This window comes from Columba livia, chromosome 6, assembly GCF_036013475.1.
Source record: "Columba livia isolate bColLiv1 breed racing homer chromosome 6, bColLiv1.pat.W.v2, whole genome shotgun sequence".
Taxonomy (NCBI): Eukaryota; Metazoa; Chordata; class Aves; order Columbiformes; family Columbidae; genus Columba; species Columba livia.
Genome location: NC_088607.1, coordinates 23,092,038 through 23,117,378, shown reverse-complemented (window position 1 = coordinate 23,117,378; position 25,341 = coordinate 23,092,038). Strand labels below are relative to the sequence as shown.

The window sequence follows — 25,341 nt, the reverse complement described above, 5'->3', positions numbered from 1 at the left end:
CCCTTGAATATCCCAAAGGTCTTTGATTGTATTTTAGAAGAGCAGGATTTAGCATTTAGTGGTATGACCTTGATGTACCATTCTGGCATTTAAGTGTACACAAAACTTGCATGAAGGGGGCTACACAGCTGTACAAGTCCAAATAAGCACTACTTCACATCATCTTCAGCCAGTCAAAATTATATTTGAAATCAGCTGACTGAATTCTTACCAGGATCGGAAATGTTTCCTGCCACAGCCTTAGCATCCATTACCATTGGTGATATGGTTTTGCTCAGCTCATCAGAGGCTACTTTAACAGCCTCACGGAATTTAGGGTCTTCTGAATTTTCAACCTCCCGTTTTGCTACTAGTAGGATGCGGTTTGCTCGTCTAGCAATGCTGGTGGCACCAGCTACCAGCATCTGAGGTTGCATATTGGCCATTGCAACTTTACATTTATCAAGATCTTTCTTAATAGCCTCTTCTGATGCATCCAACAGAGATTTAGTATCAATGGCTTCATCCACCAGCCCTACAATAAAAGTTAAACACATTAGTATTCTAGTTTCATCTGTGAAAAGGGATGTTCAGTATTCCAGAGATTGTTCAAAACCAGAAAAATATTTCCAAACTGGAGGAGCACAGAAATCAGAGCAAATGTATTACTGCAGTTTTACTTTCTGATTATGTGGTACCTCTATCACAGTAACCATGGTCAGGCTTCCTCCCACTAATGGCATCCCAAGCTCTTATTCAGCTACTGTGGAATGTTGCCTGAATCAAGAACTGGCTAACGCAGTATAAGCAGCAGATTTCCTCCCACCAGATTTCTTCAAGCATATTCAGTACTTTTTGTACCTCCCCCATTCATTCAAAAGGAAATATCCCTCTGGCTATACTTTTACTTAAGGATAATATATAGTGACAAGGCAGTAAGATTTCAAGCACCCACAGTTTAACTATGGGGATGGAGAAGGAGGTAGAACACAGTCAGGAGATGGGCAGACCAGTGCAAAACATCTGCAGTTTGGAAAGACTGAAGCATTTAAGTGTCTCAGCAAGGTTCACCAGATCAGTAGCTTCTGTTCTAATCACTGCATTCATCAAGCTGTTATATCATTTTAAACATGTTTTCTTGCCCTCACTTAATTATGTGCCCTCATTTAATATGACAAGATTATGTGGAAAAAAAAAAAAAAACACCAAACAAACTGAAGTTTCTACAGCAATTCATTGCTAGAATAGCAATCACAATAAAAACTACTGGTATTCTGGTTTTCCTATAGAAGAAATAAGCCAAATTTGCTCCCCTGCAGCTCAAAATTAAAAACTATGAAGCAAAGTATTTTGCTTATGCTATAACATATACCTATTTCTAGCATCAGAAAGCACATTCCCACTTCTCTTATTTTTAATGAGTCACTACTCTTACATATTTCATCAATCCAAACAAAAAGGGGAAAAATTCTATACCAGCTAGTTAGCCACAAGTATAGTCTTTAACCAGAGTTCCTACTTTACCTGTCATTTTTTCTACGTTATCAATCCATTGGTTTTTCATTGTCTCAAAATGTTCATAAGCAGCTTGATTTCCAGGATTTCTCAGAAGGATACGAGCAGCTGATACTACCTGCCAATGGAAAACATTTTAAATTATGGAAGTATCAGTATATAGAGACATCATACGTATTCCTGGAAATACATTTGTTTTTCAGGGCAGGATATGTAGCTGCTCATTTGGAATTCTACCTCATGAATTCTAGTTCAACATCGAGCTACTTGAAGCTTTACAATGCTTCTGGAATTTGTTAACACATATACTTTTTTCTGGAACTTCAGTTACATGCTTATATATCAAAAAGTGTTTAGCATTTACAAACACTTCTTGAAAGCACTGTAGTACATTCATTAAAGAGCATTTTTTCCACTCACATATTTCACTAAGCCTCAAAGTAATTTTGTTTCAAGGGTAAGTCACTAACACTTTTGTCCAAAAGTTGAAGAGTAAGACAGGTCATTTAATCAGTTCGTTCTACTTGGTATCATATACACAAATATTTGCCATTCCCCTTTTAAGTGTCAGCACTACATTCCTTGCTGGTATTAACATCTTTCTCTGATAGCAGAGGCATAAAGAAAATTCCACAGCAGTAATGCCCAGCCCTTTCACAGCCCCCAGAGACTCAGGGAGCAAACCTGTGGCGTAAGTTCCCTTGCTGACTTCACTGTTGCTTGGATGCCCTCCACAGTAGTTTTATTCGCAGTTCCAACTGCAGCTGCTTTTTCTGCTGTAGCTCCCAGTCTAGCAGCATGGTTTTCAAAGTTTGCTGCTCTTTCCTCAAACACCTAGTTGTCAGAAGAGAAAAACACATTAAAAAAGCCTAACTTCCCTAAATAATACATAATTTCTTCAAAGCATCAAACAGCAGAGACGCCTTCATAACATTCACAGTTATTTCCTGAGAGGATGCAACAGGACAGAAAAGCTTTGAAGCTTCATTTTTTTTAATCTTTACATTACTGGACTTTCTTCTTTACTAACTCATGTGAGCAACAAAGGATACTGCCACAGTTTATCACTTTGAGGTACTAAGTACAGCAGTTCCTGATGACTATTGCTGTAACAAATACTGTTTTAAGACTATTTTAGCTCCTAAACATTAATCTTCCAACCTATAATCCAGAAGTAACTATATTTGGAATATAAACATGGAGTTTTACACCTAGTTATCTAAGGTACAGAATACTTGACTGAAAAAAAAAAAATCTATCCTGTCATAAAGCTGAATTCCCCAAGGCCTTGGGAATCATTTTGATCACGTTCAGATCAACCAGGCAAACAGAGCTGCCAGCCACAGAGCTTTAGATACTCCACGTGCAGCCAGTAAACATACAACAAGAGAACAGGTTAAATCTGTTGATCAATCTTGGCATGAATTTTGACTATTTTAATCAGGTTATATAATGTTGAGATACACAATCCACTAACTAGTGTATCAGTGATTTTTGCACAATAATTTTTAGCATGCTGAAGGCAACATGGTACAAACATCACAGGGAGAAATCTTTGCCATTTACCGAAGTCAGGACATTAAAGTTTCCAGGCACATGCAGCAAAATTTGCAATCTTAAACAGTCCAGAGAAATTTGCACAACTGTCATTATGCTGTCAGAATTAATAAGCATGTATCACAAACCTGAGAAAAAAAATACTGGTTCATTTTTCAAAATGCCAATTCAGGTAAAATTAAAAATAACTGAAGCATCACATAGGCAAAAGACCACCTGGGTATACTTGCCTCTTCTCTATTGGGAGCATCGGAAGGAGCAGTGGCTGCTACTGCTAGCAATTTAATAGGAGTTGTGGTGTCACTAAAAATATCAGAAACCTCTTGGGTCATTGCCTCTTGCATCCGTGTTTTAAGATCCTTAAAAAAAGAAAAATCATTAGCACACAATACAGAAATATTAAGTTTGTAGGGATGCAAAGCCATAAAACCTCTTCTTTAAAAAAAACAGCCCATTACAATGGCAGCCATTAAGATAAAATTATCTTAAAAGCATGATAAATTAATCACTTTTTACATAATTTGAAATTGCAGAAGCTTACATACCACTCCTTGAAGGACCATCAGAAGTTATGAATAGTACAATTTGAGACCTTGCCCCTCAAATTTGCAATGCTAGCATACTATTTTAAAATGAGACTTCGTTTTTACTTCTAAATTGTTCATTTGGAATTAATCCCTATGGCATGGTATCAAAAACTTTGTAGAAAGTTTGCTTTAAGCTTCTCAGCTAAACAAACAGGGTTTATTTTGCTGCACTTTTCGCTTTTATTGATACCTTCCACACACGAGCACTTTATCAGAGAAGTGCAAATACTTCAGCATACCTTGCATCTCACTGCGCAAGAGCAGATTTTTACCTTCAGCGAGTCCTGGAGCTGAGCAGCAATTGCCCTGGCCTGAGGAGACTCTCCCTCCCCTCTGGCTGCAAGGTCAGCCAGCTGAGCAGCCAGCTGGTCCACACGGTCACATTTGGCAAGCAGGTCTTGACGATAAGGTCCCATCATGACATTGGCTAAACGACGGCCTTCTGCGACCAGACCCCGAATTGCTGCCTGGCCTATAGGGGAAGAAGTCACATTGCATTAACATACAGTGGAAGAAAAATAGAAAGCATAAAAACAGATGACCTATGAAGTGACATTTCAGAATTCTTGGGTTTTCAAGAACACCTTTCTGGACAGTGGAAAGGATCTTCTGCAGTTTATCATTACACAATTGCAGTTCAAACCCATAGAGGAATTCAACTCAGTTTCTTTTTGCTTATTGCAGCAACTCTGGCTAGAGATGCATCCTTTTTAACTAGGGTGGCCTGACAGAAGTTAAACATTACAAGCTGTCAGATATTCCTACAGAAATCATCTGTTGATTCCAGTAGAAAGCACCTGCAAATTCCAAGTACTGCAATTCATCTTCACATTATTAGAAGTCATTAGAAGATGAGAAGGAAGCGGGGGAGAAAAGTCAAGTAGAAACCAAAGCCAAAAAAAGCAGAACACCCTCTCCCCAGGATTCCAGAAATCATGGGTAAGAAGTATCAAGTGTCCAGGATGGGGAGGGGGAAGAAATCCTTACATGGCCTCCACAGTGTGGGGAAATTTTTTCTGTAAAAACAATGTATTTTTAGTGTGGACGATTTATTTCATTTATTTACAGAAGCTTCCTGTTCTCTCACAAGAACATGCTCCTCAATACAATAGTATTCTTCTTTTAAAATATGTAATTGTATTTTAAGTCCCTTGAAGACCTGCTGAAGAAGTTTTTAAGCCAGAGCTAACACACAAGTGATCCAAGTTCATGATCAAGTTCAAAACTACTTAGAAGTTGTCATAGGACCTGACTATCCAAGAATCACTCAGCACTGCCATCATCATTTTTGAAAGCTTATTAGTGTAATTAAGCCTGATCCTGCTGGACTGTGCCAAGGTATTTTTTACTTGTTGTTTTGCGTAAGTTAACTGCAGCCGAGCAAGAACAATTTGCACTCCAGTTTAGTATTTCAATACATCTTGCCTAGTTTGTATCTGCAAATTACAACTACTTTAGCCATTGCTTGGCTAAAATAATTCAAAATATGATTGCATGTAAATATTTGTAGAAGCTAATACCACTGAAGTGGTTCACATGTTTATAAAATAAAATACATGTTGTTCTTTGTTACTTCAAAATTCAGTTTGTGCTGAAGCACTATCCTAGGACAACTGCAAACACAACCAGGTACTTGTGACATGGTTGTTACTATTGCAGAGTAATAACACATTATCATAGCACTGAAAATACCATGCCAAGTTTTACCAGAAGCACTGTCCAGACTGAAGAGAGCCCATATCTGATTTATGTTCTTAATATACCTTTCCCATAGGCAATCTGCCAAGGGTTAGTGCAAGTGAAAGACATTTAAATGAAAAAAATGAACAAAAACAATGTTACAACTAGAATTTTTCTTCATTAAACTGGAAACATCAATGTTATGGGACACGGAACATCTTCCATCTCTACATAATTTTCTATTGTCTGTATTACTACAGCAGTTGATTCTGTACTATATATGCAGTGCTGAGAAACGTCAGTTCCTTCAGCAAGCTTTCAGTAGGTATGCAAGTCTCAGGATTAACTAGGCACTGACAGACTTCAAGTAGGATTTTAGTTCCCTTTTTTTCTTTTGGATTAAAAATTTTTAAAATTAGGTTTAGGTTTTGTGCTTCTTTGAGTCAACCACCTCTCAGGTTACTATGTTCAAGAGAAACATCAAAATTAGGATGGTTTTCAGTCACTGCAAAAACATCTCATTCAACATGCAGTTTGCTCAAAGTGTCAAAAACACCAAACTCCACTACTCTGCTTAAAATATTGCATATACATTTGCACTTCACAAGCGTCAAAGCTATTAACATCACTAAATCTTTAATTCAAGGATCTGTCATTGGTTATTCACACAATAGGAGTTATCTTGACAGACATGGAAAGTGTGAAAATGAGGTATTAGAGGTCTGCTGTTATACTACTTATAAGGCACATTTCCACTTGTCATTATCAGTTGCACTGCTCAGACTTAACTGCTATGGAAAATTCTACTGAATCCAGTTTTCAAGCCTCATCCACCCTACTTGCAACAGCATCAGAAAAAGCTAAACAAGAAATTTCAGCAACGGTTTACAATAAGCTCTGAGTAGAGCAGCTCCTGAACCATAATGGTATGCCCACTGACAGCATGCTTGGATTCTCTGATCAACTTTCTCTTTGATTAAGTAGCTTTCCCCTCAGATAACCCAGAAACCATACAAGATGTTTTATTTTTAGGTCAAGTTTATTAATGTTTTTCTCTGACAGACTTAATTACTAAATTTGCTGAAGTAGGTATAAATTCAAATTTGAGATACTATATTTGCATGATAATAAGAGCAAGGAGCAGTCTAAAGTGTGTTCTACAGTACACATTCTCCTATTCTTTGCCAAAGTTGCTCTTTCCAGAAGACAAAGAATCATGGGCCAGCTCAACTCTGTAATATCGCAGCCAGGACTTGGCTATAAACCTCCAGTCACAAACTCCGCATCAGTGAAGCAATTCTGTGCATCCTCAGCATCCCAGGAGCAGCAGTTTCAGTCATAACAACTATACATGTTGAACCATAAAACTGTGGGGGGAAGAGCACACAGAAACACTTACCTACTCCCCGATCAGCAACTGTAGGATTGTCTATCCACCTCTGGGCTTGCTCGATCTTGCCCTCCAAATGGACAGCTGCTTTAACTGGCCTTGTATTTGCTACAGCCCTGTTTGTTTTAGACTGTAAGTTCTGAAGCGCTGTAGCTATTTGCTTAGCCAATGTACGGGCCTCAGGAGAGTCACCTTTCCCACTGAGGATTGAAAAAAAGTATAATCATATAAAGATCATTTACAGCTAGTCCCAAATTCATCAGAAAGGCACTTCATTTTAAATAAGGTTAAACTGGACACTTGAGCCTCAGAGCAAATAATGCAGATTTGTCACCCATAAATCCACACCTCATACTCCTCTACTGTGGCACCTGGATATCACATTTGTTCAACGCAACACTGAGGCGGGGGAAGGCACGGCACTGTCATTGATAACACTGATGTACGACTTTGATTTCCCAGACTCATGGCTGTCTTATGAGCAACTGCAATAATGCCACATAGATAACCAGCAGAACAGTAAGCAGCAGATCCAAGGCTATATATAAACTTGAAAAGAGGTAGCACATTAAGACCTGCAGCAGCTGCTTCTCAAGAAAAAAAAAATGATTAAAGTGTCTAACTAATGAAGAAAAATATTTGTCTCCATATTGCAACTGGCCACAGATGAAGATCACTATACAATAACTTTCTCTCCTCTTCCATTCTCAAATATCCTTTTCGCAAAACTAATATAGACATATCATTTGCAGCTGAGCACTGAACCCAAATTAACATTTTTTTCTGAAAGGCTTATCTTTTATATAGTTTGCAGTTACAGATTAGAACACTGACACTGATTGAAATGCTAGATATACCACCCTGCCACTTAGTAAACCGTTTAGTAAAAAACAATGACATTTGCCTGTATAAACAAACTTAATTTCACATTATGTCATTCCTTTGAAGTGATTTGACAGTACAAAGGAGCTCACTCCTGGCTTTGGTTTGCCTGTCAAATATTCCATAGGCAGTAAAAGGAAATATTTTCTAGATAATACAACTCTAGTTATTCTTTTTTTTCCTTTGGAGAAAGAAAATGGAAGTTGGGCTGTGGAACAGAAATCATTAGGCTGAAGCATTAAAAAGGATACCATATTTTATAAATTAGATTTTTTTTTTTTAATGGTGTTAAAAAGTTAGCTTCTCATCCCCAAACAATTCTTCGCATTCGGTTTTTACCAGATGCAGGATAGAAACTCAGAAGTGTAAGACGTCCATTGCCACTTCTTGGAGGAAAATATATTCCCCAAATAATCCGCAATATTCTGATTTCACTCAGCATTTTGAACTGCAAAGAGAAATCGTTCAAATAAATAGTGATAGAAATAATACGTACTGTCGCCGCAGATCTGATAGCTTAGCTGTCAAAGCAGAGATTTCCCCCAAAGAACGAAGGATATCATCTCTTTCTTTAGGCTCCTCACATAATTCGGCAACTTTCCTGGCTTCAGCCAAAATTCCCCGAATATGTTCTTCTCCTTCACTGCCCCCATTAGGATCTGCAAGCCAATTCTTAACAGAAAGAAGTTATGCATGAGTGAAGATAAACAGTATTATTTCTACAGAGGCTTTTAAACAAAAATAGAAATCAATACAGCTTTCAGAACTCGATTTAACAGAAAACATGTATTAGATACCATAAAAACTACTACTGTCTAGCACATTTTCTGTTTCGAAAAAGATGTCAAACTAGACGAAGTCTGCCCAAATATCTTACATTCTCTCCCTCCCCAATATTTGCCAGCAGTATTTTCAGATGTAAAATTTAAGTAGCAGCTTTAAAGACTCATGATCTGGCTTTCTGAAGAAAAATGAAAACAGATACGCTCTTGTGCACCATGTGCACCATGTGGCATTCTTTACAGAGCTCTTACTAACAAGTTTCTTTAAAATTTCATTGGATATGTAGATAATACTCATGTGTATACATATAAAATTATATACATATACACACATTTAATTAAGGTATATATAGAAGGTTCATTATTTGATGACCATCATCATCACCAGGTAATAGGCTGACCACTGAGGCAGATTTTAATGGTTACAAAAATATAAGATTGACTAAAAGGAAAAAGCAGTTCAATAACATTGTTTTGGTTTTGTCATGAACATGAAAGTTGTAAATCCTGAACTCCACTCCTAAAGCGGAACCCAAGGAAAGGGCTCTGGTTTTACCCACAGGTAAATCTGCCAAACTCTTCTACTCTTTTCTTCAGAAAGACCAGTTTATGTCCAAATTTAAGGTTCTTCCTCATTTTAATTTCACAACCTTGATCTTTTAAGCAATGCTAGCAAAACTACCAAAAAAAAAAGGTCCTAAGCTGTAGCAAAATTCACAGCACCCTGTAAATTACTGAATTTTGGATTTTTCTGTATAAAAGCAAGTAGCTACTACATGTTCTTCCTAACCAGTAACTGTGCTGTGTTTGGAAACAACTGCAATAGTTTAGTGTAACAGCTCTAACAGCAGTAATGTAATCATGTTCTGAAGTATTTATGAAAACATCAGTGGTACCTGAGCAGCATCAATCTTCTTAGCAATTGCCTGCTTAGAGTTTGTCATGGCCTCCAATTTGCGGGCTGCATTCTCCACTTTTGCAGTGAGCAAATCCAGACCCTGTGACACCTGCTGCGCCTTCTGCATGGCCATGGGGGTAGCACCCTGCCCTCTGCCCAAGAAGACAAGAGTATCACAGCGTCAGCTCAAGATTGAACAAAGCTCTTTTCTAATTAAGAGCCAACAAAATCTGATTATGAGCATTCCCAGCAATTATTGCAAGAGATACAGTAATTCTTCAGAAAACTGATAAAGGGCTCTGGTTAAATAAAACTCTATGCAAGAACTGTACATGAAGTTCAGTAGAACTTATCAGCGACTGAAACTACTTCAACAGCTACTGCTTGTGGTCTAACACCCAAATAAACACCTGAAAACTAGAGTAACCATGTATCTTACAGTCAGAGGTATATATCCTATTTGGAGAACGGACAACACTGGAGTTGAAAACTTCATTTCTGCCTAATTAGGAGGAAGGTTATGTGTTTGACATTAAAGACACACCAAATTATCTACTGGAGCAGTTTTGCTCATCATGTTATATATTTAAGATTTTGTGTAATAAAACATTTTTCTTATCAGAAGAGACTGAAGTAAAAAAGGCAAAATACAGCTATTGGCCTGCTCTCCTACAGGTAAGGTACTGACCACTGCAAGTTCAGATAAACTGTTTTAATAGTATTGGAAAACTGTCCATTGAAAGCAATAGATTTACCTAGCTCGGAGGTCAGACAGCTGATCAGTTATCTGGCCCAGTGTTTTGCATGTTCCCAGAATCTCTCTGCGTTCTTTGCCTGCACACAGTTCTCCTGCTTTTCCAGCTTCATCAAGGATCTGCCTTATTGCTTGCTCACCAGCATCTCCTAAGATGCAGAGTTAGTTAGTTAAAACATGTACAAGTAAACCGCTAGTCTCACCATGCCCCACCACATTCATTGCATTAGGTTCACCCACGAAAACACATTTATAAAAAACTATAAGATATACACCAAATGTGATAATTATAATGGGACAGTATTTCTGAAACAATATAGCATAGCCTTAATGCGCACCATGTATTTCAAGTCACTTAATCATTCTGTTATCATAGTTGAATTTCTATAAATACTTCATTTATAGAATCTGTAATTCAGGCTAAGAAGGAAAAGAATAACGTGGCAAGGTTCATGTAGCCTTCAGCCAGATGCAAATGTGCCTTGATTTAGGCTAAAGAAGATGGAAGAACAACATTGCTTTTACTTGCAACCCACCCTGATCCCACCCCCTCCAGCATTATGGATAATGCAAGTGCCAGTACCCACGAGGTACTGGTTCCTCCATGAAATTATAATAATGAAATTGGCTCAAAAGTCCTACCATAAGGAATACTGAGACGACAAACATTTTATGAGGTTAGTTCAAAGAAACACAACTAGTAAAATCTGATTTGCAGTAAGTTCTACAATTATATTTGCATTTGACCTTAGCTACTGAATTTTAAATAGTTTTTTTTCCATTAATTGCCAGTGTCAATGACAGAAGGCTTTGAAAATAACTTTGAGGTTTCTGGAAATGACTGTGGCAAAAAGAATAAGGTCAGAAACAGAAAAACCAGCAGCTTCACAGATAACAATTCACTTCCAACTTTTACAACTTTTATTTTGGCTTCAATTTCAGAAGAAATCTTTCAGACAAGGTCTTTCAAAGTCCAAATGGAACAGGCCTCTATTTGGTTTTATTTGCTTTAAAGATGCATACAAAGACAAAAACTTTATATAAGTAAAGGTGAGTGTAGCTACGGTATTTATGGTAGATTTCCATATTAAAAATTGCATGTCAAGAACTACTGTTATACAAGTATGAAGTTAAGCAGAAATAAAAATACAGAAGGGGGGTATTTTAAGTATTAGCAACTACTGCCGTCAAATACTGATCAATGCAATTTACGGGTTTTTGTTTCTAATATTATTTTTTTTTTTACTATTACCTGGAGGTGCATTTGGATCTCTCAGCCAACCCTTTGCCTGGTTCATCTTTGAATCTATTAAGGCTAAAGCTCTCTTCATGGCTTCAGTGTCCTTTACAAAAGAGAAACCGCCAAAATGATTCTCAAAGAAAAAACAGTCAAAGCACAAATAGTCAACACAGCCAAAGCAGACAGAAGTTCTAGGAAGCACAGTCTGCTTACAGAAACAGGCCCATATAAGCAGCTCCAAACCCATTTTCAAACTAGCAGGTCATAATCATTTCTTTCCAATTAAGACACACATTTTCATTTCACTCAAAATGCAGAAAATATGCATGCAATTTTAGTGATTTTTCTATTTCTTTATTTACTAGTGGTTTAATTTCTCAAGTCAGAGCTCTGAGAAGCACACATCTTGGCGTTAGTTCCATTTTTGACTTCATGTACATCAGGGCACGTAGAGAAGTTGAAACAATGAGATTAAACTTTCCAAGACCAAAAATGGCCCACTAAATTGTACTATGTACTTCTGTGTAAGAGGTTTCACTTCTGCATTTTTCACCTGCTCTGCTGCTTAAAGTCAAACTGCTGCTATTTGCACAAAAACAAACCACCAGCTAATTCCTGGAATTCTCAGATATGGAGTTGAATGTCTTTGGAGACAAACACATCTATTCACATGTGGTTGTTTCAAGCTCAGAAATTCTCTGCCAGAAGCATCAGAGAAGTTGCTTATTTGACTATTATGCTGCTGTTATCAACACCTCTTTGACTAGAGGAGATAAAACCATCTAGTTCTCATTTCTCTGCAGACTCTGTTAATTGTTCATGTGCCATCTCTCCACTAGAGGCCACAAGTTTTCTATCCTATGCAAATGGAGAGACAGTGAAAAGAGTAAGAAGTACCTTAAGTAGAAAGTTGGGGAAAAGCCAAAATAGCTTTTTACCACACATGTCATGGAAATAATTTGAAATGCACCTAACATCTCATGATACAGATGACAAAAAGAAGCCTGGCTTCCACACTTAACAGAATTGGACTGTCAATGGCCAACTCTTGTGAAGAGAAGCCCACTAGCATCAGCAATCAGTATCTAGAACAGCATGTGATATCCTGACAACACTTAAGAACTGCCACATTTTTCCGGAGTTGTTCATTCTGCATGCTTAGTCTCAAAGATACATCACTGTAAACATTTTGGCACTTAAGCAAGTTTTATTCAGGCATGTTGGTCTGTCCGTTGTTCATAAGGTGCTATAATACAATTCAGCAACCAGCTTTCCGAAAGGTCATGCGACACTCTCCTGGACATTTTTAAGGGCTCTGGAATCACAGCCTGAGAGAGAACACCAAAAGCAGAATCATATTCACTTGGTATGTTGGTTCTCAAATCTAGAAACTGTCTAGGAGCTTAGGTCAGGACCTGATGAAAAAACTTCAAAAGGGTAGGATATCCAGCTTTGAAATTCATCTTCTCTATAGCTTGAGAACTGTGCATTTAATATATGACAAGAAAATAATTACTTAAATATTCAAATCTAGACAAAAACATTAACAACTGTGAATGAAGGTACATGTTACAGTTTTCTGTTTTATATATGGGGTGAATGTGCTTTCATTTGGAATGCATGGTCTACCGCAGGCCTGGCTAGTCAGAAATAACTTGAAACAAAAAGCTAACTGAATTTTTTAAAAGGCAACAGATGTTGTTTAGTGTGTTGATGAGATGATAGATGTGGGATGGCTGAGGAAAGCAGACTGTTGGGAAAACCATCTTTGCCCTTCCCTTTTTACTAACACTCCTCCCTTTTTACTAACACAGGCTTTTGCATTGTCTCAGCTGCCTGCAGAGTTGCTGTTTCAGCCAAACTCTGTAAAAGCCTCTGAGCCTAAAGTCTTATATGGGGTGACACAAAGTTACAGGTATTTTAGCTTTTACAGGATCTGTCCCATCATATGAAGGCTCTATAACTGCATTGCTCTACAGTGTAATTGTCCTATCCTGTGTATCTCTGTACTCATGTTCACAAAACACTGTTCCCTTTTCCTATTTAAAAAACCTGGTGGGATCCTAGTGTAGTGTTCCAGAAAAACTGCTCTTAAAGGACAGATTTCCCACTTCACAGCTCAAACTGTCACAGCAAGGAATCCCTTGCAATTTTAGCCCAATAAGGAGTTTTCATTGTAAGGAGATGAGCAATTTTTAAATAGGAAACTAGAATATGTCCCTAGCTCAGTTTGTTGGTACTGTGCTTTTTTCTGATACAGTTGTGCCAGGTGTCAGATACCTGACAAGAGACAAAGGTGTAGCAATCCTGAAATGTCTGGACTTCGCCACCAGTCCAGGCTATTAAGCAGGAAAACAAAAGCAGAACTATTCAATTTAAACAAAGCAGCACAACTTGCTCTAGGTCTTACTGCTTGAAAGTGTCTTGATACTCCTGATTTCTGGAGCTGTTTAACTGCCTTGTTCCCTCCTAAACAGCTAACTATAATATGTTTCAAATTTTACTCTTTGGGGTTTGCCAGCAGAATATCAGTTGAAAGCAAGAAAATAAAAAGTCCTACGACTATGCTGCAAAAAAAAGTTTCATATAGAGTAGTTTTATCAGAAAAAAATTCACCCCACAGTTTCCCTGTTGACAAAAGGAATGTCATTAACAAAAGCAGCGCTTTATCTTTTCAGAAGAGATAAACAAGTTAATCAAGTTAAACAACCAGGGCAACATTGTCTGAAGGGAAAAGAGCAAGTTGGCTTTTTGCAAATCAGTTCCTAAAGAAAATGAGCCCTTATTCAAGATATCTTTATGCATCACTTCTGCCACTACCAAGAATTTTGAGATGATTCATGGAGCAGGTAGCATTGGCACTGCTTTGAAAACAGGCAAAATAAATACTACACAATCTCTAGTTGAATATAAAACACAACCTCTGACTCAATAAAGTTGTCCAGTCCAGCAATATCTGCATTTTATTACCAAAGAAGGCAATCTGGAAGGAAACAGGCAAACCCAGCCTTCTGGCAGAATAGCTGCCTTAGTCACCAGCCAGGGCTCAATCCTGCAAGATACTGGATACTCCTCAGCTTCCTACAACTTTTCACTCCCTCCATTTCTATGGAAATGGAAGATCTTGGAATTGAGTACTGCTTCACGTTTATTTAAAAATAAACACTAAAACCATAAGAGAGACAGCTAAACTCCTCTGTAAAATGAAAAGTTCAAGGGAAAAAGAAAGTAAAAAGCTATGAATTGAGGGTGAATTGAACGAATAAATACTTCCCTCCCTCCCCCCCAAGATTTTGTTATAGATCACTATTTGCTCAGTATTTCAATTTTAAATCAGCACACTGTTTTTAAATATCCACTGCTGGTGCAAGTAGAGATTATTGCAATCCAATAACAGTAACATGCATCTCAGAGTCTAGAAAGACCAACAAAATAGTTTACAAAAAAGGCCTACAACGCTGGCTCCAAACACTCATGCATTCCCTACAATCTCTAGGTAGATTTTGTGATATTTCAACACATAAACAATTCAACATAGAATAATAAACATAAAATAAACTTTAGCATCAACAGTAGCATGTTCTACACAGGAAAAAATTCAAGGCTGTGCATCCCCAAACACAGCTTAACTCCAGAAAGCATGAGGAAAATATCTTCCCCCTGACCACCAGGTACAAAATGCCTGCAACAGTAATCTCATGTAGAACTAGAGCTACCCCCTCTCAGAAAAAATAATGAATTATCCATACATCCAAATACAGGAAAAGGTCTGTAGTAAGTGGCCATTAGCAAACTAGTCCCTGCTTCTTCATCCCACTGCATTTTTCAGCTCAAACTCACTCTTTGTGGTAACTATTTGGTTAATGCCCAGTGCTACAGTTCCAAATTGTCAGGTATCTTAGCTCAAAACACAAAATACAGTTAAGGAGTTCTCAACTCAGAAGAGAATGATACTTTGATTATACTAGTCCACAAAACATATTTATGTATTATTACACACAATGACCAATATTTTCTATTTGGAAATACTGCTAATACACCAACTACTTAATAAAAACCTTTACTACTCTGCCTCGCAAGCAAGAGAAGTAAGAATTTCCTAAGGCTAAACTGCCAACTTTATGCAACAGTGCTTTTTTTACCACAAATTTCTTTTTTTTTTTTTTCTGTAAAATAAAACAAAACTGTATTTGATTTCATAAAATATGGGAATGCTCAAATCCAAAAATAAAACTGAAATGAAAAAACACACACATACAACTGAAGTTTTAAGCCTAGACCTGAAGAACATGAACCACCTGAACTGAAAGAAGGCTGCTGGTGAAATACTCTGGAACGGACAAAACTCCTGATTTAATAAAGCTTTCTGGGCATGCAGAAAGCTTGTTCCTGCACGACTGGACCCTTTATTTGTAGCTACAGAGACTAGTAACATAAATTAACACAAAAGCATTCAGCAAGAATGTGCTCTGAAATCTTGGGCAAACTCTAATCAGACTCAAAGACAGTCTTAATGCAGTTCAGCTTGCAATTCCCATTCTTTTAGTGACAGCCAACTCTCCACGTAGCTAGACAGAGCTATTAAGATCCTTTTAAAACTGCTTTGTGTATATACATAAGTGTGGTGTCACAGCTGGCACACAAAAGTTGCACAGCACACAGTCTGCACACAGCACAAAATCCCACAGACATGCTTTTTTGGTTTTAGTACAAGGTAGAGGTGTAGGGTGTGGAAGAAAGCTTACCTTCTAAAGGTGAGAAAAGGGTAAGAAACAGGAGAACAAAAACAAAGATGCATAAAGTAGTCATAATAAGGAAGTGATAGTGACAAAATAACTCAAAATGCAAACTAAGGGTCAAGTGCCAAACAATATAGGCCGAAGTGATTTTAATGCCTAGATTACATCAATGTTAGATTTTCTGCAGGATTTCATTTGTTAATAAGTCTGGCTTCAGGTCTCAATATTTTCTTTAAATACATTTACAGTTACTCATTTCTCAGAGCACTAACCCTTAAAAAAAAAATCCCTTCAGCAATTTAAGGTAGAAAAAAACTGGTAGGAATTTCAGTTACACAGTTACTTGTATTTGTAAGCCCACAATAATAACACTTTAACGATTCCGTCTGTCAGAGCTGCTTTATGTTCTGCTAGACACATCAGTATCTTCAGGGGGTATCACCAAAGAGCACCACTTAACTCCAGGTAAGTGGCTGCAGTCACTTGCTCAGCTTAATGCCAAGTTGTAAGGAACCAAAACTGCCCATGTGCCAGCTTCACCAACACCACACTTAGACGGAAAGGTTGTTCAATCCAACATGTATTTCTTTGAGACAATACAAACACCTGAAATTTACTCTCACATCCAGACTAAAAATGGCGCAGGGGGATGAGGAAGCATTCAATGAGGGATCCGCAAAATTGACTAAAATTTCTCAACTTTAGGCCTTCTGTACAAGGAATGTGACAACAACCTATCTTTTCTCATAGTATCTAGGAGAAAAATCTCAGGTAATCTCACTTATGAATGCCTAACTACAAGACCAGTTCACTGTATAAAACCAACTTTTACCTAACTTCCCTCCGTCAAATATTATTATGTAGCCACTGAGCCATCTTCAAATGTTCCACTCCTTTAACCTAGCTAATTGAGAGAAAGCTAATTTTGAATTATACATTAATAGTATCATCTCTGAAGATGTTCTTTGACCTTGAAGAGATTACATTATGTGATTACAGTGTTACAAAACTGATGCATAAATACATATTTCAACAGTCTCAAAACCCCAGGTTTGTAAAGCATACACCACAGTAGATAAAAATTAGACTTTCATATATAAATATAGGTGTGAAACATACCTTGCTCGCCCATGCATCTTCATCCCAGGAAGTGAGTTGTAGTACACGGATTATCTCATTTATCTCAGCACTCATTTTCTCTACTGTGAAATTGCGATTTTTCAATGCCTCTTCTATTCCCTGGCTTTTAGAATTTTTTGTCGTTACGAAAATCTTCATAGCTGTGACAATACCATAGATTAGAAAAAGGTACAGGAAAGATACTATCAGTGCTTAAGGTGACCTACTGCATTAATGCAGAAGTTGTACATTTTATTTTGCATGGACCATTTTATCTCAAAGAGATTGTAGTTTTAATACAATAAGTACAGTTATTTGCAATCAGTCAAGGCTGTTATTTTTAATAAAGATGAGACATTGGAACTGCAGCTCAAAATAGACAGCAATTCCGAGTGATATTAGAAATTAAAGCTGAAAATACCTGAAATAAGTACTGGCAATAGCTCCTTCACAGTATTCATGGAGTTTACCAGCATAACCCTATGTTCCTGATGAGTTAACTCCTGTTGCCTCTCATCAATCATTTTGGCCATCTTTGTCATTCCTAAAGATTAAAGTAATTGAACACAGTCATAACAAAGAACAGCAATATTAAGCCTAATTTGCAACAGTTGAGTTTTCTAATTAAGAACAAAGTGTAATGCATTATGACAACTATACTGAAGTTTAAAACTTAGTATTAGCAGCTGTTACTTAAAACACATTCCAGATGCTTCAGAGAAGCCACTGATTCAAAATCTAGCCACTATGCAAAGTAGAATGGAATCCTCAAAAATAATGATTTAAAATCCCATCAATAAAATAGGAAAATACCTGAAATCACTACTTTCAGACATGAAGCCACTTCATGAACTCTGGAAGCTAATTTACAAGTTTTTTGGTTTGGGGAGATTTTTCCTGTTAAGACTTGATCAAAGCTTTAATTGTGAGTGACAGAAAAAAGTAAATATTGGGGTTTTTTTGGTTGGTTGCCTTGAGGTTCCTCCAGAGTTCAAGAATTGTATTTATTTATACTTTAGTTCTGCTAGAAACATTCCTGTGCTCTAAAGATGTATAAAGAATTAAATTTATTCTAGAGCAAATATATGTTCAATGGCTAAGACTTGTGACATTCACCACACAGCACATGTGGAAATTTTAGACACAGCTTCCTAAGAATTTAGGCTGATTTAAATTGGTACTGTTGTGGTCCCACTCTCTCTTTTTCCTAGAGAGGAGAAAACTGGAAGAAAGCTGTATGCTCTCTGGCAGAATTACTTTTCTGCTGGTTAGCATCTTAGGCATCTTAATACAATAGAAGTGTTAAATGAGCTTTAATTACAACACTAAAAAGTAGCAGAATCCCCAAAGTGACAGCCTAGCAGGGTAACTTATACAGAACCACCTTTCCTTTCAAAGGACACAAGCCTGAACAGGCAATCTTGTTCTCTCCATGCTCATATTCCTGTTAGTGCTCACATAAAGTGCAGATGCCCATTGTTTTATCTGAAGGGAACAAGGACAAGAGGCATAGAAATTTTTGTGGGTGTGGGCTGCATCGAGCAGCATTTAGTTCAGGCAAAGGCAGTGCTTCTAGAGCATGTCATAAGTACAAGGTTAACTACTTATTCAGAACAGCATGAGTTTAGAGAAAGTTATTTGCAATAAAGGTACAAGCCTGTATCTCACTAAGAAATTAAGACACTCGCCTAACACCTCTAACCTCTGTCAGACACACATAACAGCAAATTATGTCTATGAAGTTCAATGAAAAGTCCCAAATGCTCGTGATTGAGCCAAAGAGAGTAATTTTGCTTCTTTTCCTGTTCAAAATAAGGCAAAATCTATTTAGTTGAAGGTAACTTCTCACAGGACAAAATAAGTTTAGAGAACACTATACCTTGATATGGAACCTAAAGATTTTCACATCTAGAAACAGGGTATACAGACATTAAATAAAAACAGGATAATCTACAAACATACTCCGTTACCTGAGAGCTGCTAGCCATTTAATCTATGAGCTAGTTATTCTTACACTACAAATGTATTCTTATTTATAGAGTACTAACTAGATTCTCATTCTGTTTATATAAGCATTCTTTAGTCCAATGTAACTTAAATTCCAACATCTTCCTAGATCACCACCACAACATCTAGATTTTATAGAATGCTTCTGTTTAATACCTAAACTACTTCATGCTTGCTGAAACTAAAGCATTTGGAGTAGTAGATGACAGAGATAAACGGCAGATTTTCTCTATAGCAACCCAAGGCTTCACTTACCAATTGCTTACTTCCACCAGTGAAAGTATGCCTTAACACCGTGAAGTAACAATTAGTGAAAGAACATCAAATAATGAACAAAAATTATTTTGTAACAGCTGTACTTTTGTATTATACTGCAAGACAGCTATTTCCACAACCTCCTTAAGATGTTAATATACGACATATAGCTTATAGTACTCCAAAAAACTCCTAATAGGCCTCACCATCTCAGTTAGTACAGACATTTTATCCGCTTAATGGACTTCATAGCTGTGAGTGCCTAATAACACAGCTTTTTCAATTTTTTGGTTTTACTCTTACTAATGCGTGCTTTCAAAACCTGCTTGGATGCCTTCCTGTATAACTTCATCTGGGTGTTCCTGCTCTGGCAGAGGGATTGGACTAGGTGATCTTTCAAGGTCGCTTCCAATCCCTAACATTCTGTGATTCTGTGATATAGTGTAGGAAAAGTACCATACATATAATTTGCCAACATCTTGACTCCTCTGCATTCTTAAGAGAGAATGTGAATCAGAAAATAATCATCATTCAGCCTCTAGTGTAAAACTCTTTCCAACAGACACTTTCAAAGCAACTGTTTTAACATTGTCAAAACACTTCAAACTTGGGTGAGGAAGGTGCTGGAGGGGGAAAAAGGTAGTGGAAGAGACTGTACTTCGTATGTTTATGATAGGCTGTAGCAAACCAAACCTGGCCCTAGATTCTTTGTGTATGTAACCAAATCCTCCATAGTCTCTACTACTTCTGCCACCGTCAGATATTCCAATATTCCTTTGCAGACACGGATGATTTTACGGACCTGAAAAAGGAACATTCCATCATTAATCAGATGAAGTGAAGTTACACTTGAATTAGAAGTTAAGCCTATTATTAGAACAGAATATGTATAGCATTTGCTAACTTGACATATGGGCAAAGGTCTGGGATACTGATTAAATTGCGTACAGTGTCATTATTCAAGAGTGCTACATCGACAAAAACAATATGTAATCATCATTCTACTACTCATAAATGCAAAATCCTACTACAGTGTTATCAATTTGCATGATAAATGAAGGATAGCATTGAGAAAACACATTATATGGAAGTGAATTTAAGTATGCTAGCATACTTGAAGTTTTGCATTCCAATTTCATTACTAAAAAATATTTGACTTAAATCACATAGCAAAACTACATAGAAAGCAGACTCAGCTTTCAGAGGAAATACATGTTTACATATGGCTAAACCATTATCCAGCATTCCAGTGGGAAAGGTAGACCAAACATATTAAGCTTTCACAAAAAAAAAAATCTGTGGAAACTCTACTTTATCCCTGGACACCTGCCTCAGCTTAACTTTTCCAGTTCATACTTGATTGCAAACCAGAGTTCTCTATCAGTTAGTCTTCTAAGCTCCTGAACCACTTGTTTCTGACAACACTACATACAATTCTCGTTGCAGAATGAGTTAACTAACATTTAATTCGTATCTGTCACATGCAGTGTTAAGTCCCTAGAACAGCTCAGTTTCCTCTAAAACTCATTTCAGTTTTGTCCCAAAGTTAGCTTATCTCAAAACATAGTAGGATAGAGACAAGTCAAGTTTGGGTGTTTTTTTTTGTGAAAAGTCAGTCATTGCCAACTAATATTTTTCTTTTGGTTAACATGCAGTTATCAGAGACTAGTTCAATGAAGCAGTAACTCCACGTAAGTCAACTCATTTCCTAAACAGTGGAACCAGGTAGATTAAAAGCTATTAACTTCCTTGCACTTCTGCCCTATAACACTTCATAGTATCTATTCAAAACCACTTATAATAATGCACAACCACAAGTGTCACAGAAAAATCCCATAGCATTCTCCTAAATTCAGAGGAAAGTGCTAACAGTACCATGATCTGGTTAAATGAGAAACAAGAATGCCATGTTAAACTACTCAGACCAGCAAGAAGAATAACACAATTTTATAGATTAACAGATTGTTGAACAGGTAAAATTTAGAATTAACATCAGCATTTTTAAGTTTGTGCTTCCTTTCCTCATGGTAGAGTAATACTTGCTACTTAGAAATGAGTAGGATTTCACATTCCCAGAAAGAGGATCACAAGAGTAAGATGTGTAACAAAAGCATTTTCTAATATAAGATACTCAAAACCTCCTCTAAGTTTCCTTGCAACTCCAGCTTTTTTGTCCGTCTGAGGTTGGACAACATTACCTCCCATGCTCCAAGGCCAGTTAAATTGCCACAGCTGAAGAGTCAGTTAGACACATTAGGAAGTGGCCTAAGGCTTTTCAAGAAAGGGATACAGAGAATATAAGAATCAGTAAGGGGAATGGTGAAGGGAATACAGAAAAGTGTCCGCAAAATGTAAGATGGGATTGATGAGATCTGGCCTTTTTAAGGAATAATCACAGGCAACATCTAAGCTACCTTTGTCTTACAAAGATACTCTTAGCAAAACAGAGCAACAAGGCTGAGCTCCTTCCAAAAGAAAGGAATGCAAAATACGCTTCCAATCAAGCTAAAATGATCAAAACCACATTCATCTACTCAACGGCTAATTCAGTTAGGTGGATATTTGAATTAGTAATACTATTGTGCAGATACCTATGTCAACCACATTGGGATTCCTACCTCTGCTTCATCAAATGTCAGAAGTAAGTCTGATGTTCCAGACAGGATGCCTCTTGATCCGTCAATTAGATAGTCACGAGCTGGTACTGAATAAGGATCTGCTTGCAGCATCTGGGCTGCCTGAACAAGTTTGGTACAGGCATTCTCCACTCTGTAGAAAGTCAGACAAAACTTATACCACAGTTTCTCAGAAGTCATGCAGTCTTTTAGTGTAGGGGATGTTTGACAAATCCCACGTACAGTAGTCGATACAGTGTCATTAAGGAGAGGTGCCAACACAGCAAAACACCTTTCACTTTTAATGACAACAGGAGAGGACAAAACATTTATTCTTTTAGGACTTCACAATCAAAGTAATTGCTAACCTTTATCAGCCTTGTATTTGCATTGTCATTCAAGAAGCAATTGCTATTAATAAATATGAACTGATAGCTACTCATTAAGACAAAGGAACATAGTATTAAGGAAATCAAGCCACTGTGCCCTGCTCACTGAAGCTGTAGTGCAGCTCTTCAGAGTCTGTTGACGCTAATGACAGAAATAGCATTTCAAATAGCCACAAGATTTAGCAATAAGGTATGAATTTCAAATGCAGCTTGCAATTCCACACTTAAACAGGAAAGAAGTTTTGCAAGATATTACAGTATGTAATTACAGTAACACAGAAGATACCACAAGAAGCAAATGAGCTCTGAAATTAGGTTCCATCAAGCCATTTAACACAACTATTTTAAAATATCAAGAACTGAAACACTGAAAAGCTTTTGGTTTTGTTCTCTTGCTGTAATTAGTTCAGGACAGCTTAGAGGAATACAGCATTCAGACTTCACTTCCATGTTAGCCATGTTATTGACAACTAATCATTTACTACACTGTGACTTAGTTCCATTCTCTCCCTTTTCTTTGACAGAAACGTACATGCAGTCTAACACGCACGCGAGTTCCACGTGCTCATTCAAGTTACACAAGGCTCCAAACATTAAATCTTTTTATTACAGCAATCCTACCTCTTATCACAACTTTTTTCATACTAGTCATATAGCCCATTTTCTACTGACCACTTGAACAGACTATTGTACTTTCAGTTAAGTACCATTAGAAAGTTACACAGTTATCCCATTTTCTCCCCTACATTCTTCATTAACACAACTGGTAGAATCTAACAGTTACATCCAAATTTAACTATACTAGAAATGAGACGCTCATTACAGGAAAACACTTTTTTTAGAAAGTAAAATTTTCAGCTAATGGCTCCCTAGAGCAGATCAAATTGGGCCAGCTGACCATATCGTAACCTGCTTTTTTGTGAGGCATCTGCTCAGCACATCAGACAGTGGTAACTCATAACTGAGTAAGAAAATACAGGAGGGCTTCAAGGCAGAAAGTGGGAATGGTCTGCTCATTACTATGCAATGTACTTAGTTGTGTTATTGAAGTCAATTGACTTCACTAAATTAGATTTCCACACTTGCTTCTCAAATTTATTCTTTTCAACTCTGCCAAGAAAGGAATTAAACAAATCACCTATTCAGCCATCTCAGAGCTATAGGCTCAGAAATACTTAAATTTCCTACAGTTCAATTTCATGGTCATCTGTTTAATACAAATCATTATCTCAAGGCTGGCTTTTTCACTTCTAAAGAAATAAATTAATGTGAACATGTATTACCCCAGAAGTCACCATGATTAACAAAAATAAAGTTTCTAAAGATTGAAAGTTATTTACAGTTTTTAGAGTTCAACCGCTGAAAGGTAAACTTTTAATTTACTTGTACAATGTTTATTTTATATAAACTTCCCAACACATTTGAAAGACTCCAGAACTGTGCGCTAGGTACAAAAAAACAAAGTGGTGTTTAAAAAACAGATACCTGCCATCCCCTGCAAAGCATAGATGCTTAGAAACAAAATAGTAGAATTTGGGGAAACAAGTAATTCAATTACTCTAATAATAATTAAAATATAAAAATAAAAAACAAAATAAAATTTTAAAAACACACAAAATATTCAGTGCAATGAACTGCTCGTTCTATCACAAGAACTAAACACATTCAAAAGTTTTCAGTAGAAGCTCATTGCTATGGTGAATTTTCTAATCCTTGTATTATATCGCAACCCAAAAAAACGCTGCTTTATAAAAAGAGTATGCTCATTTTTGAAACATAATTACAATAAAGCCATGTTAACATCAGCCACATTCTTTGTGAAGACATAGGTCATAACATTTCCAACCACACTATTTCTGGTAGTCAATCTGCTTCATTGCTCTTAGTGTCTTCTTTATGAAATGTGAGGAAAAATGTTACCTTATGCTAAACTACCATCTTAGTGTTTAGGATTGAACTCCACTTTTTTTCCAGAGATGTCTGCTCAAAAATGCCAGGCAATGCCTTTGACTCTTGAATAATGCTCAGCTCAATTTCTAATCACTTAAGTCACAGTGAGTTGCCTCACTACAGTTTAGATTACTTGAGGTTCTAGAAATAAAAATTAAAATGCAAGTGTTTTACATTACCATTAGTTTGTTAATACAGTTACCAGCAATGCAGCTCCAGCTTGACTAGCAAAGTAATGTTAATGTAGGATAGCATTACTGCTTTATTTTTTAAGTGACTTTGCATGTGCAAGTCAAACACAGACATTTTAATTTTCAGTATAAATAAGTCAGGTGTTACTCTATTCTTTGCCTAGAGATTACAGCTTTTTCACTCTTCACAAGACAACAAGTAATATGAACACATTGCAAAGCATCTGATGTAAATTATATGCATTAGTCATACTCGCTGGTGATTAAGACAATCAAGATAAAGAACAGAGCATTTTTTAACTCTAGGTCAATAGTTCCAGTGTGGTTTTTGTCAGTAGCAAGCAAAGAAATGCATGATAGTTTTTCTGCAGCCAAATTATTTTGTTGCACAGTCACCCTCCTACTGAAAAACTTGACAGATTACCATCATATATATTCATTATAAACCCTTGATATCAGTTTCACACAAGCTAAAACCCAAATCTTTGAACAGAATAAACAGATCTTCTCCTTCATCCTCCAAGAGTGGTTCCCTCCAGACTGGTGGTCCTTCTGAATGGAGAAAATATGGAAAGGGAATGCAGTGCTAGCACATGCCCACTGCTCCTTTCCTCATCTTCCATGTGCCAGTTAGTACAAGTCCTGCTGGAGCACTCCCTTGAAGAGGAAAGTCAATTTCTCAACTAACACTTAAAAAACCCCTCCTCTAAAGAGAGAAAAAAACCCAACCCTCATCTCACCATTGTTATTCTGATTTTTATTATTTTTAAAGGAAGAAATACCCTTGATGCATACGTATATATATATACACA

At 37.0% G+C, this 25,341-nt stretch overlaps 1 protein-coding gene across 5 annotated transcripts in view; it reads right to left on the bottom strand.

Moving 5' to 3' along the window:
• VCL (vinculin) overlaps window positions 1-25,341 on the bottom strand; it is a 54,962-nt gene that overhangs the window by 10,381 nt on the left and 19,240 nt on the right. For 3 of the 5 annotated variants that reach the window (XM_065067566.1, XM_065067568.1, XM_065067570.1), the window contains exons 3-16: window positions 22,003-22,153; window positions 20,078-20,186; window positions 17,544-17,666; window positions 17,123-17,283; window positions 11,277-11,370; window positions 10,026-10,173; window positions 9,269-9,422; window positions 8,087-8,262; window positions 6,718-6,908; window positions 3,911-4,110; window positions 3,282-3,410; window positions 2,179-2,328; window positions 1,504-1,612; window positions 212-514 (exon numbers count right to left, since the gene is read on the bottom strand). In XM_065067566.1, the coding sequence (XP_064923638.1) occupies window positions 212-514; window positions 1,504-1,612; window positions 2,179-2,328; window positions 3,282-3,410; window positions 3,911-4,110; window positions 6,718-6,908; window positions 8,087-8,262; window positions 9,269-9,422; window positions 10,026-10,173; window positions 11,277-11,370; window positions 17,123-17,283; window positions 17,544-17,666; window positions 20,078-20,186; window positions 22,003-22,153 (2,198 nt within the window). The remainder of the gene's footprint in view (window positions 1-211; window positions 515-1,503; window positions 1,613-2,178; window positions 2,329-3,281; window positions 3,411-3,910; window positions 4,111-6,717; window positions 6,909-8,086; window positions 8,263-9,268; window positions 9,423-10,025; window positions 10,174-11,276; window positions 11,371-17,122; window positions 17,284-17,543; window positions 17,667-20,077; window positions 20,187-22,002; window positions 22,154-25,341) is intronic. The other 2 variants (XM_065067569.1, XM_065067567.1) reach the window with 1 other exon arrangement.